The 15,048-nt window shown below is 58.0% G+C and overlaps 1 protein-coding gene across 1 annotated transcript in view; it reads left to right on the plus strand.

The window, feature by feature from the left end:
- The first annotated feature begins 10,819 nt into the window (after positions 1 to 10,819).
- Positions 10,820 to 15,048, plus strand: part of QKI (QKI, KH domain containing RNA binding) — a 100,435-nt gene continuing 96,206 nt past the window's right edge. The window contains exon 1 of the mRNA XM_061566938.1: positions 10,820 to 10,972. Within this exon, the coding sequence (XP_061422922.1) occupies positions 10,838 to 10,972 (135 nt within the window). The 5' untranslated portion in view covers positions 10,820 to 10,837. The remainder of the gene's footprint in view (positions 10,973 to 15,048) is intronic.

Consider the following 15,048-nt stretch of genomic DNA (forward strand, 5'->3'; position numbering starts at 1 on the left):
TCCCCGTACAGTTGGAAACAGATGGCGATAAGTCCACACTTTTGCCGTACCCCTTGGGACGCCCACGGCAGAAGGGAGTTTCACGACATTCGTTGCTGTGACACACCAACCCCTCGCCGCTGCCTCCACGGCGCGGGGCGAGAGTCCGCGTGCAGCGTAGCGATGGCCGCCGCCTTAGCCACGTGAATTGCTCGTGCCGTGCGTTGCCGTCGGGTTCTGCCTTGAACCAGGACCCGTGTCCCACAGGGAAGGTTCTTGGCAAAATAACAACAGAGCTGGCATTTCGCCAGCATTCCGTGTTTTTTTTTACGATCAGAGGAAACAAGAAGATGCTCGGTGTAGTCGGCACTTTGCTTCGTTCATCATTTCGTATTTTTTTTATTTTTGTAACTTTGCTTTATGTAAACCCCCACCTCTCGCTCACTCTCTCAGTCACTCTCTCAGTCACTCTCTCGCTCACTCTCTCGCTTTCTCTCTCGCTCACTCTCTCGGTCACTATCTCGCTCACTCTCTCAGTCACTCTCTCGGTCACTCTCTCGCTCACTCTCTCGCTCGCTCACTCTCTCGCTCTCTCACTCACTCTCTCGTTCTCTCTCGTTCTGCACGCAGCCCTTCTCGCAGTCCGACGGCCTCCGACGGGTAGCTCATATCAGCATGCAGAGCTCCCCGTCATCTGCCACCGAGCACACGGCCTCCTCCATCGCCCACTGCTCCTTGAAGGCCGGCACGGCGTGTCGCGGTCGGGCCCTTGACTGTTGAGCTGACGGCGAACGTCGAGAGCGATCGGGAGTTTTGTTTCGTGATGCTGCTGGACTCGTGCACTCCCACGAGTGAGGTCGTGTCACTGATGGGATGAGACACAAATAATGCGCGTAATCACGTGGGTGGGATGCACGAGAGTGACGTTTGTCGCGATTCGACGAGTCAGATGATCGATTGATCGTTATTACATTTGTTGCATTTACATTATGGGAATGGATAGGAATCGAACTCGGGTGGCCGGGTTCTTGGCGCAGTGCGCTCATCACGACACTACCGCTGACACGAATACAAAGGTCCCCCGTATAGTCTTCACACCTCCTATTAGCACGGTGGGCAACGTCCAACAGCCTGTGCAGCACTCGCGGCCACACACGCACACACACCTGCATAGCTACACAGACGCCTGCATTATCCATCGGGGTGGGTTTTAACCCAAGCCTCAGAATGTTGGGGGAGGTGGGGGACTGTGGGCGAGGGAGGTGTGGGAGCGGGGAGATAGACAGGGGAGGAGGAGACACGAGGGGGGGGGGGGTAGGAGGAGTAAGATGAGGAAGACATTAGATACACGAGGAGGTAAAAAAAAGGAAAAAAGAGAGGGAGATATAGGAGGAGGAAGATGGGAAGAAATAGGGGTAGGAGGAGGAAGAGGAGGAGGACGTGAGAGACACGGGGAGGGGGGATAGGGGGGAGAGGAGGAAGAAAAGAAAACGCGGGGAGGGAGGGATGGAGGGAGGGATGGAGGGGGGACCGGGTGAGGGTGAGTGGCGTCGCGTCCTCTTATCAGTCGCCGTGACACGGCAGACATGACATCCCGGCCTGTGTTGGGGCTGTCAGAGGCGCCCGTCTCTGTGGGAAGAATAACGCCCCCGTCAATAGCTGTTAGCGATGGGAGAGCAGGGGGGGGGGGGCGGTGGGGGAGTAGCATCACGTGTCTCTGAGCGCCGTTTGCTGGCGTAGCAACTGGTTTTGTTATCGTCATCATCATCGTCATCCGCCGTGGTCAATCCACTGCTCGATTGAGGCATCCCACCAGCCTCCCTGAGCCACCTAGCAGCTGCACGCGAGCGAGGATCACCATCGCTCCATCTCCTCGCGGTGGACGTTCCTCGGCCCTGTTCTCGCGCCTTTGGCTGCCATTCCGCCGTGAGATCGTCCTCCGTTTCCGATGAGCCACGCGGAGCCTCCACCGGGCTCACCTTCTCTCTGTCAAACTCTTTCTCTCTCTCTTTTTGTTGCGATCAGAGGAAACAAGAAGATGCTCGGTGTAGTCGACACTTTGCTTCGTTCATCATTTTTTTGTTTTTTTCAATGCTTTGCTTTATGTGCCCCCCCCCCTTTTTAATTGAAAGATTTCACGAAAGACTTCACGCTTTGCCCTCATCCTTCTTACCCCTTCCCTCTATTTCTACCCCCCCTCTCTCTACCCCCCCCCCCTCTCTCTACCCCTCCCCCCCTCTCTCTCTACCCCTCCCCCCTCTCTCTCTACCACTATCTCTACCCCCTCTCTCTACCCCCCTCTCTCTCTACCCCCTCTCTATCTACCCCCTTCTCTCTCTCTATCCCCTCTTTCTACCCCCCCCCCCCTCTCTACCCCCTCTCTCTCCCTACTCTTTGTCTATGCTTCCCCTGTTTTCTATGTAATATTTTTAATGTTTTTTTTTTAACTACGACAAGAGCTGCATCTGCACCCAGCCCTCCTCGCAGTTCCACGGCCTCCGACGGGTAGCTCAGCTCTGCACGCAGAGCTCCCCGTCTCCTGCCACCGAGCACACGGCCTCCTCCAGCGCCCACTGCTCCTTGAAGGCCGGCACGCTCTCTCTCTCTCTACATCTCTCTCCCTCTCTTTCTCTCCATCTCTCTCTCTCTCCATCTCCCCCTCCCACCACCACCACCACCAACCTCTCTCTCTCTCCCTGGGCACCACTCTGGGGGTGCAATCAGAAATGATTACAGAGCTTCACTCACTCGCTGCGTGCGCGGAGCGGAGAGAGAGAGAGGGGGGGCTCGCGGTCTCTCCCGCTCGCTCTCTCTCTCTCGCTCGCTCGCTCGCTCTCTCATGCAGAGTGGCAGGGACAGCGGAACGAGGGGAGGAAAGGATTAATAGGCAGGGGAGGGAGGGGAGGGCAGCGCGAGTGAATTCAATTGAATGGTTGAAAATTAGATGCTGAATGTGGGAGTGAAGGAACAGTAGGGATGGAGGAAGAGACGGGTGGGATGAATGATGGAGCGAGGGAATGAGGATTAATTCGTATATTCACAACCTTCCCCCCATTCCTCATCAACCCCTCCTCCTCATATTCCTCATTTCCTCCTCCCTCAGCTGCCTCTCCCCAATATACCTCACCCCCCCCCCCCCCCCCCGGTCCCCCTGCGCTACCCCCAGGCGGGTCCCGTCGCCGCTAGGAACCCGCCCGCGTGCCGACAGTGGAGTCGCGCCCGTCAGGATCTATCGGCCTCATGAATATTATACGGGGAACAACGTTTTTATTAAAACACTCCCCACTCCCCCCGCCACCCCCCCCCCCCCCGTATAAATTGTTAAAATAAATATTTAAAAAAAACACACGCACCATTCTCGCGAAAAAAAATTAAATCGCAGCGCGCGAATAATAATAATAAAATGTAACACGTAAATGTTTAATGCGCGCGGCGTTGGAGTTTAAGCGCCGCTCGCGCTGATGGATGATACCGCCCGGACGCGGCCCCGGAGGGGCGCAGCGTCCTAACGCCGCCCACCGCGGTCTCCACGCACATCCCGGCGATGTCGTGGCCGCGAGAAACCCCGGGCCGGGTGGGCAGGGGGCAGGGGGCAGGGGGCAGGGGCCACTACGTGCTGGGTGCAATTGGAGCGGGTGGAGTGGCTGCTGCTGCTACGACGGGCACGGGGCAGACACCACCCGCACTCGTGGGTGCTGGCATTGCCCCCCACCCACCACCACCTCCCTCCCCGTCTCCCTGCCCCCCACCCCTGCCCCCCCCCCACCCACCACCTCCCTCCCCGTGTCCCTGCCCCCCCCCGTCCCCCGTTACCGCCCCCCCCCTCACTTCGGTGCGTCACGCAGACAAGGGCGGTGCATTCCCGTGGCTGCGAGCGTGACGTCTACGAGGCAATCACTCCGTCGGAATCTCGAGTGACCGTCGCCTTCTCGGAGGTGCGCGGTGTCGTTGGCCGAGACCCGTTGACTGAGACCACATCGAGCGGCATTATTATTATTATGTTAATTATTGTGATGATTTTTATGATAATTATTATGTTAATTATAATGAAAACAATTATGATAATTATTATGATATCAGACGCGGATGGTGGGAGTTTGAGGGCAGATCTATGGGTTTCTGTGTGAGTCTCTAAGTGAGTCTCTGTGTGAGTCTCTGTGGGTCTCTGTGTGAGTCTCTGTGGGTCTCTACGTGAGTCTATGGGTCTCTGTGTGAGTCTCTACGTGAGTCTATGGGTCTCTGTGTGAGTCTCTGTGGGTCTCTACGTGAGTATGGGTCTCTGTGTGAGGCTCTGTGTGAGTCTCTGTATGAGTCTACGTGAGTCTACGGGTCTCTATGTGAGTCTCTGTGGGGCTCTACGTGTATCTACGGGGTTGTGTGAGTCTCTGTGTGAGTCTCTGTATGAGTCTACGTGAGTCTACGGGTCTCTGTGTGAGTCTCTAAGCGAGTCTCTGTGGGTCTCTGTGTGAGTCTCTGTGGGTCTCTACGTGAGTCTATGGGTATCTGTATGAGTCTCTGTGGGTCTCTGTGAGTCTATGGGTCTCTGTGTGAGTCTCTAAGTGAGTCTATGGGTCTCTGTGTGAGTCTCTGTGGGTCTCTACGTGAGTCTACGGGTCTCTGTGTGAGTCTCTGTGGGTCTCTACGTGAGTCATTGTATCTTCATGTGAGTCTATGTGTCTCTGCGTGGATGTATGGGTGTACGTGTCTGTGGCTCTCTGTGAGTCTATGGGTCTCTGTGTGAGCCTCTGTGTGACTTTACAGTTCTCAATGCGCGTCGGCGGGTCTCTACGAGAATTTATCGGTCTCTGTGGGTCTGTGTGAGTCTAAGAGCAGATGGTGGAATAGGCGAGCATCCCGTCTAACCAGTCACCCACTGAACCGCGCAGCCCATCAATGCTCACTTCATACACGGGCCTCTGTGCCAAGCATAGCCATCCAATGGAACAGCCCATAGCCAATAGCACATGGAGTGCGAGGTTTTGCATCCAACCGAAGCCGGCGTCTGGCAGGGAGAGTTCCTCGCCGATGGACGTCTGCCAGCTGACCATCATTGGCTCTGCTGATGAGACACCTGAACGTCGAAACCGTCTGCAGAGTTTTCATTGCGTTGAACCAACGATGCTCTGGCGATGTCCTCCTCTGCCGCGTCATCCCTCTGGGGATTCATATTCTTAGGTTTTTTCGGTAAAGTCACGTAGGTAAAAAATTAAAATTAATAAAAGTAAAAATAAAATAAAATCACGACGTTTCGGAGGCAACACAAGCTTCCGTCTTCAGGTGGAACCGTCACAGCACGACAGCTGAATCGAGCAAACGGGCGGCAGCGTTTGTGCGTTCAACGTCGTGAGCCACTCCACGGCATGCTGGGTGGGCAGCTGAGTGTAGTGTTCCTCTTGTCCCGTCAGAGTTCGCGTGGTTGTGTCGGCGTAGCTGAGTGGATATTGCCCCCATCGACGATAAAAATTGTGGGGGGACGACGGGGGGGGAATGACCGGGACTTGCAGTGTCATTAACCCGCGGCTGGACATCGCAAGAGTCATCCCGCGTCTCGCTCCGAGGCCACCGCCGCTGATCCAACACGACGGCGACGCGACGCGACAGGCGTCAAACGCTGTTACGAGAAACCTCTCCCCTCCGGCTGCGTGCAGAGAGAGGGGGGGGGGGGCACGGGGGTTGTGGTGGGGAGGGGAGGGGAGGGGCAGCCTCTCCCTGGGTGATCTAGCGGGGCCAGGACGTGCCGAGATCCGCCCGGAGCGGCACGCATCTCGCGGCGTTTGGCTGCCCCGTGGGTACGCGACGCCTGAAGCTTCAATGGAGCCGCGGCGTGGGTTGCAGTGGCGGTGGGCCTCCCCTTGGTCGACTCAGCCTCAAATGAGTAGCTTGGGCAGTGGGCAAATATCGCCACTGGGGAGACAAAGGCGGTCTGGCGTGGTGCTGGTCACCCACCTAATCGTGTGCCGTCCCCGGCTTCATAGGTGCTCGCTGACAGCACTTGCCCCGACAGTCTGTTAAGGCTACACAAGAGGATCTTTGGCTTTGGTGGTCTGAACCGGTCCTGGGTCTCCCTTAGGTCGACTCAGCCTCAAATTAGTACCTAGTGCGGTGTGCAAACATCGCGACGAAGCCGTCTTCTCTCTAGGATAGCAATGATCAAATACTGTGCAACGGCGGAGCGTAACGAGTTGACATCACCACTATAATTACGTTGCGTTAGCTCGGTGCAGCTCGGGTTGTGGTTGTTTCCCACTACAAAACCAGAGCCGTGCCGCTACATTCCCACACACAATGAACGGGTCGAGTCCCATGCCGATGACGGTGGAAGAGGGTTATCCTTGCCATGAAAACACCGCAGCGGTAGCTCAGAGCCATCTCCACACAGCCACTCCTAACCGGACCGGCACGGGCTGGCACGGGACTGGCACGGGGCTGGCACGGGACTGGCACGGTACTGGCACGGGACTGGCACGGAACTAGCACGGGGCCGGCACTGGTGTCTGAGTTGGGTTAAAAACGCCGGAACCCGCAATCACCACCACTCCGCACAACCTCATGGGTGATTAGCACGCACGCACTCACAATCACGGCAACCGTCGTTCGCCACTGAGTGGCGGTCGCGTCACCACGGCGCTTGTGCCAGGCTAGGTGCACTCTGAGGCCACGTGAACTCACTCACGTACACACACTGACTCGGACACCCACACACGCTCACTCACACACAAAGACAAAGATCGCCCACGTAACCTCAACAGACTGTCGGGGCAAGTGCTGTTAGCGAGCAGCACCTATTTAGGCCGATACGCCACACAATGCGTGGCCAGCACAACGCCCGGCCGCCTTTGTCTCCCTCGTGGCGATGTTTACGCACCGCCCCCAATACAACACGCTCACTCTGGTGAAATCAGCGGACTAGGGGAGGCCCGGGACCGGTTTAGATCATCGTCATTGGTGTTGGCCGTGAACTGGAGTCGAACTCGGGTCGCTGGGCTCGGTGCGCAACGCGCTACGCTACCGCTCCCCACTCGCTCACTCAAAACAGACAAAGATGCCCCATATAGCCTGTGACAGACTGTTGGGGGGCAAGTGCTGTTAGCGAGCACCTACGAAGGCCGGCACGGCGCACGAGGGGGTGGGTGGCCAGCACCACCACGCCCGGCCGCCTTTGTCTCCCCAGTGTGGATGCTTTGAGGAGCGGCTCCCACGTCGGTGGATCTCCCCGTCCCCCCGTGCTCCTGGGTGACACCGCGAGATTCATCAGTGCCGCCCATCTACCAGCGCTGACACGGGGAGTCGCGTGGGCGAGTAGCCGCTTCACACGAGGACACGGAGACTCGGATTCGCCTCAATCGACGGAGGACCACCCCCCCCCCCCACACACACCCCCCACTACGCCCCGCCACCCCCTCATGAATATTCACGTCTCTGCGCGTGTCTGTGGGTGCGATTAGGGGCGGGGGGGCTAGGCAGAGGTGGAGGGAGGGATGATATTTTTCCATTTCTCACAGATTCACCAACACAAAGACAAATGTCACCCCGATAGCCTTCACGTAATTTCGGGGCAAGTGCTGTTCGCGAGTAGCCCCTATGAAGGCCGGCACGGTATCACGAGCGGGTGGGTGGCCAGCACCATGCCCGACCGCCTTTGTCTCCCCCAGTGGCGGTGTTTACGACACACCGCACCAGGTTACCCATTTGAGGCCGAGTCGACCTAGCGGAGGCCCAGGACCTATTTAGACCATTAACACGGGGGTTGGTGGCCTTGAGCGGGAATCGAAATTCGGTTTCGCCGGGTTTGTAGCGCGGTGCGCTAACCGCTGCGCCACCGCTCCCCGCGGTGTTCGCACCCACCCTCCCACCCCCCTGTCCTGGAGTGAGGAGTGGGGAGTGGGGGGGGGGGCTGGTTGTGTGCGGGGCAATTTTCATTCAAACTTTCGCTTCATTATCCCGAGCCGCGCGCGTTCAGTCCGACTGCTGTTGCCGCTGCGACTGCTGCTGTTGTTGTTGTTGCTGCTGTTGTTGCTGCTGCTGCTGCCGCCGGGGTTAATTGGAGGCGCCGTGAGTTTGTGTGCGTGCGTGTAAACGCGCGGAGCCCGTCGGAATATTAATGAGATATAATGCATCTCTCTCTCTCTCTCTTCACCCCTTCCCTCTTACACTCCCTGCCCCCCCCCTATCTCTCCCTCTCCTCCCTCCCTTCCTTAATCCCCCCCCCAGCATCTCTCCTCCCGTCCCTCCTGCCTCATCATCATCGTCATCATTCCCGCCCCCTCCTCTCACATGTCCCCCTCCATCCCACAACTCCCTACCCCCTCTCACATGCCCCCCTCGATCCCAGCCTCCCTGGGACTCGTGGCGCGCTGGGGGGGGGGGGTAGTGACGGTGGGGGGTGAGGGTGGGGGGTAGTGACGGTGGGGGGGTGGCAGTGACGGTGGGGGGGGTGATAGTGGGGGGGGGTTGGCGCGTGCCTTTGTGACAACACGCGTTCCCTCCGCTCTCGTACCACCCGGTGCGCTGTGTAGTCAACATCGCCGCCACTGGGGAGACAAAGGCGGCCGGGCGTGGTGCTGGCCACCCCCACTCCCTCGTGTGCCGCGCCGGCCTTCATAGGTGCTGCTCGCCAACAGCACTTGCCCCGACAGTCTGTTGAGGCTATACGGGGGATCTTTTACGCGCGCCTTTGTGATAGGGCGCGTGCTGCCCGGGCTGCCCCCCCCTCTCTCTCCCCGCGTGCCGCTCTTTCACGGCGCCTGACAGACGAGACAGCGAAATTACAGAGCTCGCACACGTGTCCCGTGTGTGTGTGTCACGTGTGTGTGTGTGTGTCACGTGTGTGTGTGTCACGTGTGTGTGTGTCCCGCGTGTGTGTGCCCTGTGTGTGTCACGTGTGTGTGTGTGTCCCCGTGTGTGTGTGTGTGTGTGTCCCCGTGTGTGTGTGTGCCGTGTGTGTGTGTCACGTGTGTGTGTCCCGTGTGTGTGTGTCCCGTGTGTGTGTGTCACGTGTGTGTGTGTGTCTCGTGTGTGTGTGTCACGTGTGTGTGTCGCGTGTGTGTGTGTCACGTGTGTGTGTCACGTGTGTGTGTCCCGTGTGTGTGTGCCCTGTGTGTGTCCCGTGTGTGTGTCCCGTGTGTGTGTGTCACGTGTGTGTGTCCCGTGTGTGTGTGTCCCGTGTGTGTGTGTCCCGTGTGTGTGTGTCACGTGTGTGTGTATCACGTGTGTGTGTGTGTCCCGTGTGTGTGTGTCACGTGTGTGTGTCACGTGTGTGTGTGTGTCACGTGTGTGTGTCCCGTGTGTGTGTCCCGTGTGTGTGTGCCCTGTGTGTGTCCCGTGTGTGTGTCACGTGTGTGTGTGTGTCCCGTGTGTGTGTGTGTCACGTGTGTGTGTCACGTGTGTGTGTGTGTCACGTGTGTGTGTGTCCCCTGTGTGTCCCGTGTGTGTGTGTCACGTGTGTGTGTCCCCTGTGTGTCCCGTGTGTGTGTGTCCCGTGTGTGGGTGTCCCGTGTGTGTGTGCCACGTGTGTGTGTCCCGTGTGTGTGTGTCCCGTGTGTGTGTGTCCCGTGTGTGTGTGTCACGTGTGTGTGTCACGTGTGTGTGTCCCGTGTGTGTGTGTGTGCCCTGTGTGTGTCCCGTGTGTGTGTGTCACGTGTGTGTGTCACGTGTGTGTGTGTGTCCCGTGTGTCCCCGTGTGTGTGTGTGTGTCCCGTGTATGTGTGCCACGTGTGGGTGTGTTCCGTGTGTGTGTGTGTTCCGTGTGTGTGTCCCGTGTGTGTGTGTCCCGAGTGTGTGTGTGTGTTCCGTGTGTGTGTTCCCCGTGTGTGTGTGTGTTCCGTGTGTGTGTGTGTTCCGTGTGTGTGTCCCCCGTGTGTGCGTCCCGTGTGTGCGTCCCGTGTGTGTGTGTGTGTTCCGTGTGTGTGTCCCCCGTGTGTGTGTGTGTCCCGTGTGTATGTGTGTGTGTTCCGTGTGTGTGTCCCCCGTGTGTGCGTCCCGTGTGTGTGTCACGTGTGTGTGTGTCCCGTGTGTGTGTGTGTGTGTTCCGCGTGTGTGTCCCCCGTGTGGGTGTCCCGTGTCTGTGTCCTCGCTCGCGTGTGTGTCGAGACACATGTCACACACGAGATGTTAACTACCTCGCCTGCTGTGCAGGAGGTTCGTCGGTTCGATCCCGACCCTGACGCCTGCTGCTGTATCTTTGAAGTTTGCGTCTCTCCCCGTGGTTGCGCAGATTTTTCTTCGAGTCCTCCGGTTTTTTCGCTCCACATTTGAAATCAACATCACGCGTTAACAGCATTTGGCTGCCGAAAATGTCCACGCGACAATAAGCCACTGGGTCGAGCGATCATTTGTGGACAGGTCGCTCCTGAAAAAGAAGATAACGGCTCAGTGGGCCCTTACTTGGGGAAATAAGAAACACATCCCTCCTCATGCGGAGGGAGCTGGTAGGAACGTTGGGTTGCTCGGTCAATGGCCAGGGTCAACGGCGGCGTGGTGTATTCCGCAAATATGCCCGACTGTGAGGGCGGGCACAAGCCGGAGTGAGTAGGTTAAACGTTGAGTTGTATAAGGGCACCACGGGGTGACCAGCCTCTCCCTACCCAGCCCCTCCCCACCCACACAACCCAGCCCCTCCCCACCCTCCCCACCCTCCCTACCCTCCCCACCCTCCCTACCCTCCCCTCCCCACCCAGCCCCTCCCTGCACGACGGACACAATAATCCCTTGCGGGTTGGTGTAACCAGGAGGTTCCCACCAGTATAACAAATTCTCGTTTACAGTTGAAAATGTTCCATAGTTCTGTGAAACGCCCTGACGGTTCCATCCGCCTCTCTCTCTCTCTGTCGCCGCAGAAATCAGCCGCGTGCGCAAGGACATGTACGTGGAGTCGCTGAGCGGTGGCGCTGGTGGGGGCGCAGGAGGTGGGGGCCGCCCCGAGCTCCCTGAGCCCGAGGGGGCCGTGGTGACACTGCAGCAGAAACTCTACATCCCCACCAAGGAGTACCCAGACGTGAGCCCCCCCCCCCCCCCCACCACAACCCTCAACACAACCACCCCCAACACCCCCACACACTCCCACACACTCCCACACTCAGGCCCCAACTGGGCATAGGGCAGCAGTGCAGAGGGTAAATGCACGGAGGACCGGTGAAACAGTCTTTGTGGAGAAAGTGGAAATGTGATCAAAGTTAAAAATACCTTTTCATCATGCAAAAATGTATTTTATGACTCTAATGTGAACACTCCATTGCTCATTTGCACTCTCGGTTGGCATCAAGTCCCCACACATTCAGCAGCCCCAAATATTCTTCCTCACCGGCCCCATTTGTGTTTTTTGACCCGGTCCCAAACGGAGCCAGTGCGGATCGCACGGCAATTTGGGCCCCAAAATGACCGGGCCGATGTTCTAGTCCCAGTCCGTCACTGCCCCCCACCCACCACCACCACCACCACGACCACCACGACCACCACCACCACAACGACCACGACCACCACGACCACCACGACCACCACGACCACCACGACCACCACCACGACCACCACCACCACCACCACGACCACCCGGCACGAGCTGCACATCACCACGACACGGCCAAGCAGGGCCAGAACATCTCCTCGCTTATTTATTTATTCATTGACCAGCTAAAAGGCGCTAGCGAGCTGCTGCTATTGGCGGTACTTTCGTATCAGACGGGGACCTGGCCCACACTCTCGGGATGATTGCTCCTCGTCGCAGTGGCTGATGATGGCATCGTCGTCGTCGTCATCACAGCGTGCGAATTTAAAGTAGCAGCCAAATCACCGCGGCGTGTGTTTCTAATCCGGGCAGTGGTGGTAGTGGTGGCGGTGGTAGTGGCAACAACGCTGCCGCCACCAACAACACAAACCATGGCGCTTGTGCCATGCTAGGTGCATTTGAAATATCAAAGCCCCACTGGCAGGAGGTCATGGGACAGATCTGGGTGCCATGGGTTGACTGACTGAGATGACTGGCCGATGCGCCTCCTGTGCTCCCCACTGCACCACACCCTCTGCGTTGTATCCGCGTAGCACTCAGCCCGTTGTTTGCGAGCGTTGTTGCTGGAGGCCGACTGCCTCCACCTGCACATTAGCATCCTTCACGAACCTCTCGGCCACTCTTGGACCCGACCGTGCCCAGCTTCTGTTCGGAACAGACCAGTCGTGACACCGGGGGGGCTGTGAGAGATGGGTGAGATAGTGATCTATTCGCAAGTGTGACGAGTGAACTGTGATTGGAGAGGTTCGAACGCGTTGAACGGCGTGGGGGTGGAAGGGGGTGCTCCATGGTTTATGGGGAGTGCTCGTGCCAACAACATCTGGTGGCTCGGCAGCACGTGGCTGTGGGCCGTGGTCAGCCCCTGAAGCTCGCGATGAACAGACTTCCCACTTGTATCGCCCCCACATCTCAGCGCCTCCTGCTGCCCACAGCCAACGTCTACGCGAGAGAGGTCCTTGCCTATGAACATCTGGGCAGCTAACCAGGTCAAGCCTGGTCCTGCTGATGAGACGCTGAATGTCGAAACCGGCCCACAGTTTGTCCTTGTGTAGAGGAGTAGAGGCGAGTGGTGGCGTCGTGTGCGCTGTCCGGTGCGGTGGCATCACGGGACGTGGGGTCGGACGCGCTGGGCAGTGCACGTGACGTCACCCCTCCTAGGGTATTTAAGGGAGACCCCGTGACGTAAGCGGGGTCACTGGAGGAACGGGGATAGGAGAAGGGGTAAGAGGGAACCAGGGATAGTGATACGTGTTAATGAACCCTGGCGGAAGCGCCTAACTCAACTCCGTCTCCGAGTACCTCCGTCTACTACTCAACAGTTTGTTCTTGTGTAGAACCAACGCTGGAGGGAATTGCGCAGGAGGCTGATGGGATGAGTGAACAAATGGAAGTCAGTGGTTTTGTTCTTCGTGTTGAGACGAATGTGTGATGGAGGCGCGTCGTCTGCTTGTTGATTGTGGTAGTGACCTCGTGTCACGCGGTGGTGATGGCCGTGGTGGTGAAGGTGGTGGTAGTGGTGATGGCGGTGGTGATGGTGATGAAGGTGGTGGTAGTGGTGATGGCGGTGGTGATGGTGCTGATGGTGGTGATGGTGATGGTTGTGGCGATGGTGGTGATGGCCGTGGTGGTGAAGGTGGTGGTAGTGGTGATGGTAGTGGTGATGGTGATGAAGGTGGTGGTAGTGGTGATGGCGGTGGTGGTGAAGGCGGTGGTGGTAGTGGTGATGGCCGTGGTGATGGTGATTGCGATGGTGGTGATGGTGATGGTTGTGGCGATGGTGGTGATGGATGTGGTGGTGAAGGTGGTGGTAGTGGTGATGGCGGTGGTGATGGTGATGATGGTGGTGATGGTGATGGTTGTGGCGATGGTGGTGATGGATGTGGTGGTGAAGGTGGTGGTAGTGGTGATGGCGGTGGTGATGGTGATGATTGTGGCGATGGTGGTGATTGCGTTGGTGGTGAAGGTGGTGGTAGTGGTGGTAGTGGTGATGGTGGCGGTAGTGGTGATGGTAGTGGTGGTGGTGGTAGTGGTGTTGGCGGTAGTGGTGATGGTAGTGGTGGTGGTAGTGGTGTTGGCGGTAGTGGTGATGGTAGTGGTGCTGGTAGTGGTGGTGGTGGTGATGGTGGCGGTAGTGGTGATGGTGGTGATGATGGTGGTGGTGATGGTGGTGATGGTGGCGGTAGTGGTGGTGATGGTGGCGGTAGTGGTGATGGTAGTGGTGGTGGTGATGGTGGTGATGGTGGCGGTAGTGGTGATGGCGATCGCGGTGGTGGTAGGAATGATGTATTAATATTCTCCTTGTTGATCCATGAAAGCCTCGCCGAATCTAGATATTCTTTATCAGGAGAGGCCTGCCGGGTGTTCGCGATGGTGGTGGTGGTGGTGGGGCGATGGTGGTGGTGGTGGTGGGGCGATGGTGGTGGTGGTGGTGGGGCGATGGTGGTGGGGCGATGTTGTTGCTGCTGCTGCTGCGTGATTCCCAGCGCAGTGATTTGTCGCGTTTGGCGGCTGCTGTTTGGCTCGTGTCGGATGCGCGGCGTGCAGCTCTCTGTTGCCTTGTGTTAGTACATCGGTGGTGGCTCAGCTGTGGCTCCTCAAGCCCTAATCAAATAGATTTTGTTTCCTCTCTCTCTCTCTCTGCCTCTCACACTCTCTCTATCTCGCTCTGCCTCTCACACTCTCTCCCGCTCTATCCTCGAGTTCGCTCTCCCCCACCCCCCCTCTCTCCCCCTCTCTCCCACTCGCTCTCCCCCACCCCCCCTCTCTCCCACTCTCTCCCCTCAATCAATTTTCTCCGCAAACTCTTCCTCTCTCTCTCTCCCTCTCAGTACAACTCTCTCGGAACGCAGCGCGGTAATCAAATTTCTGCGGTAAATATTCCCGTCGAGTCCGGCAGGAAATGAAGAGCGGAGAGAGAGAGAGAAAGTGGGAGAGAGGGGGGAGAGAGAGCCAGGGAGCGAGCCAGGGAGCGAGCCAGGGAGCGAGCCAGGGAGCGAGCCAGGGAGCGAGCCAGGGAGCGAGCCAGGGAGCGAGCCAGGGAGCGAGCCAGGGAGCGAGCCAGGGAGCGAGCCAGGGAGCGAGCCAGGGAGCGAGCCAGGGAGCGAGCCAGGGAGCGAGCCAGGGAGCGAGGCAGGGAGCGAGGCAGGGAGCGAGCCAGGGGTGAGGGTTTACATAAAGCAAAGTTATTATAAAAAACAAATTACGAAATGACGAAGCAAAGTTCCGACAACACCGAGCATCTTCTTGTTTCCACTGATCGTAAAAAAAAAGAGAGAGGGAGTGCGACTGATGAGCGCCGCGCAGGTCTCCCGCGCGAGCCGCGTTCAACGTGTAAGACGCTCTCCGCCACCCGTAATTGGATTGAGCCCAGCTCAGCGGTTATTTATTAAGGCGCAAGGACGCGGCCCCTTGCCAAGGCCGCCACCGCCGCCACTTGGCCGGCTGCCCAGAGGCGGGCTCAGCCGCCCTGATTGAGAACGAGCTGTGGAGATGACCTCCCCTACTACCCACTGCTGCTGATGATGCTGCTGATGATGATGATGCTGATGATGATGCTGATGTTGATGGTG

Source organism: Lethenteron reissneri, chromosome 5, assembly GCF_015708825.2.
Source record: "Lethenteron reissneri isolate LAM-NWPU_2019-01 chromosome 5, ASM1570882v1, whole genome shotgun sequence".
Taxonomy (NCBI): Eukaryota; Metazoa; Chordata; class Hyperoartia; order Petromyzontiformes; family Petromyzontidae; genus Lethenteron; species Lethenteron reissneri.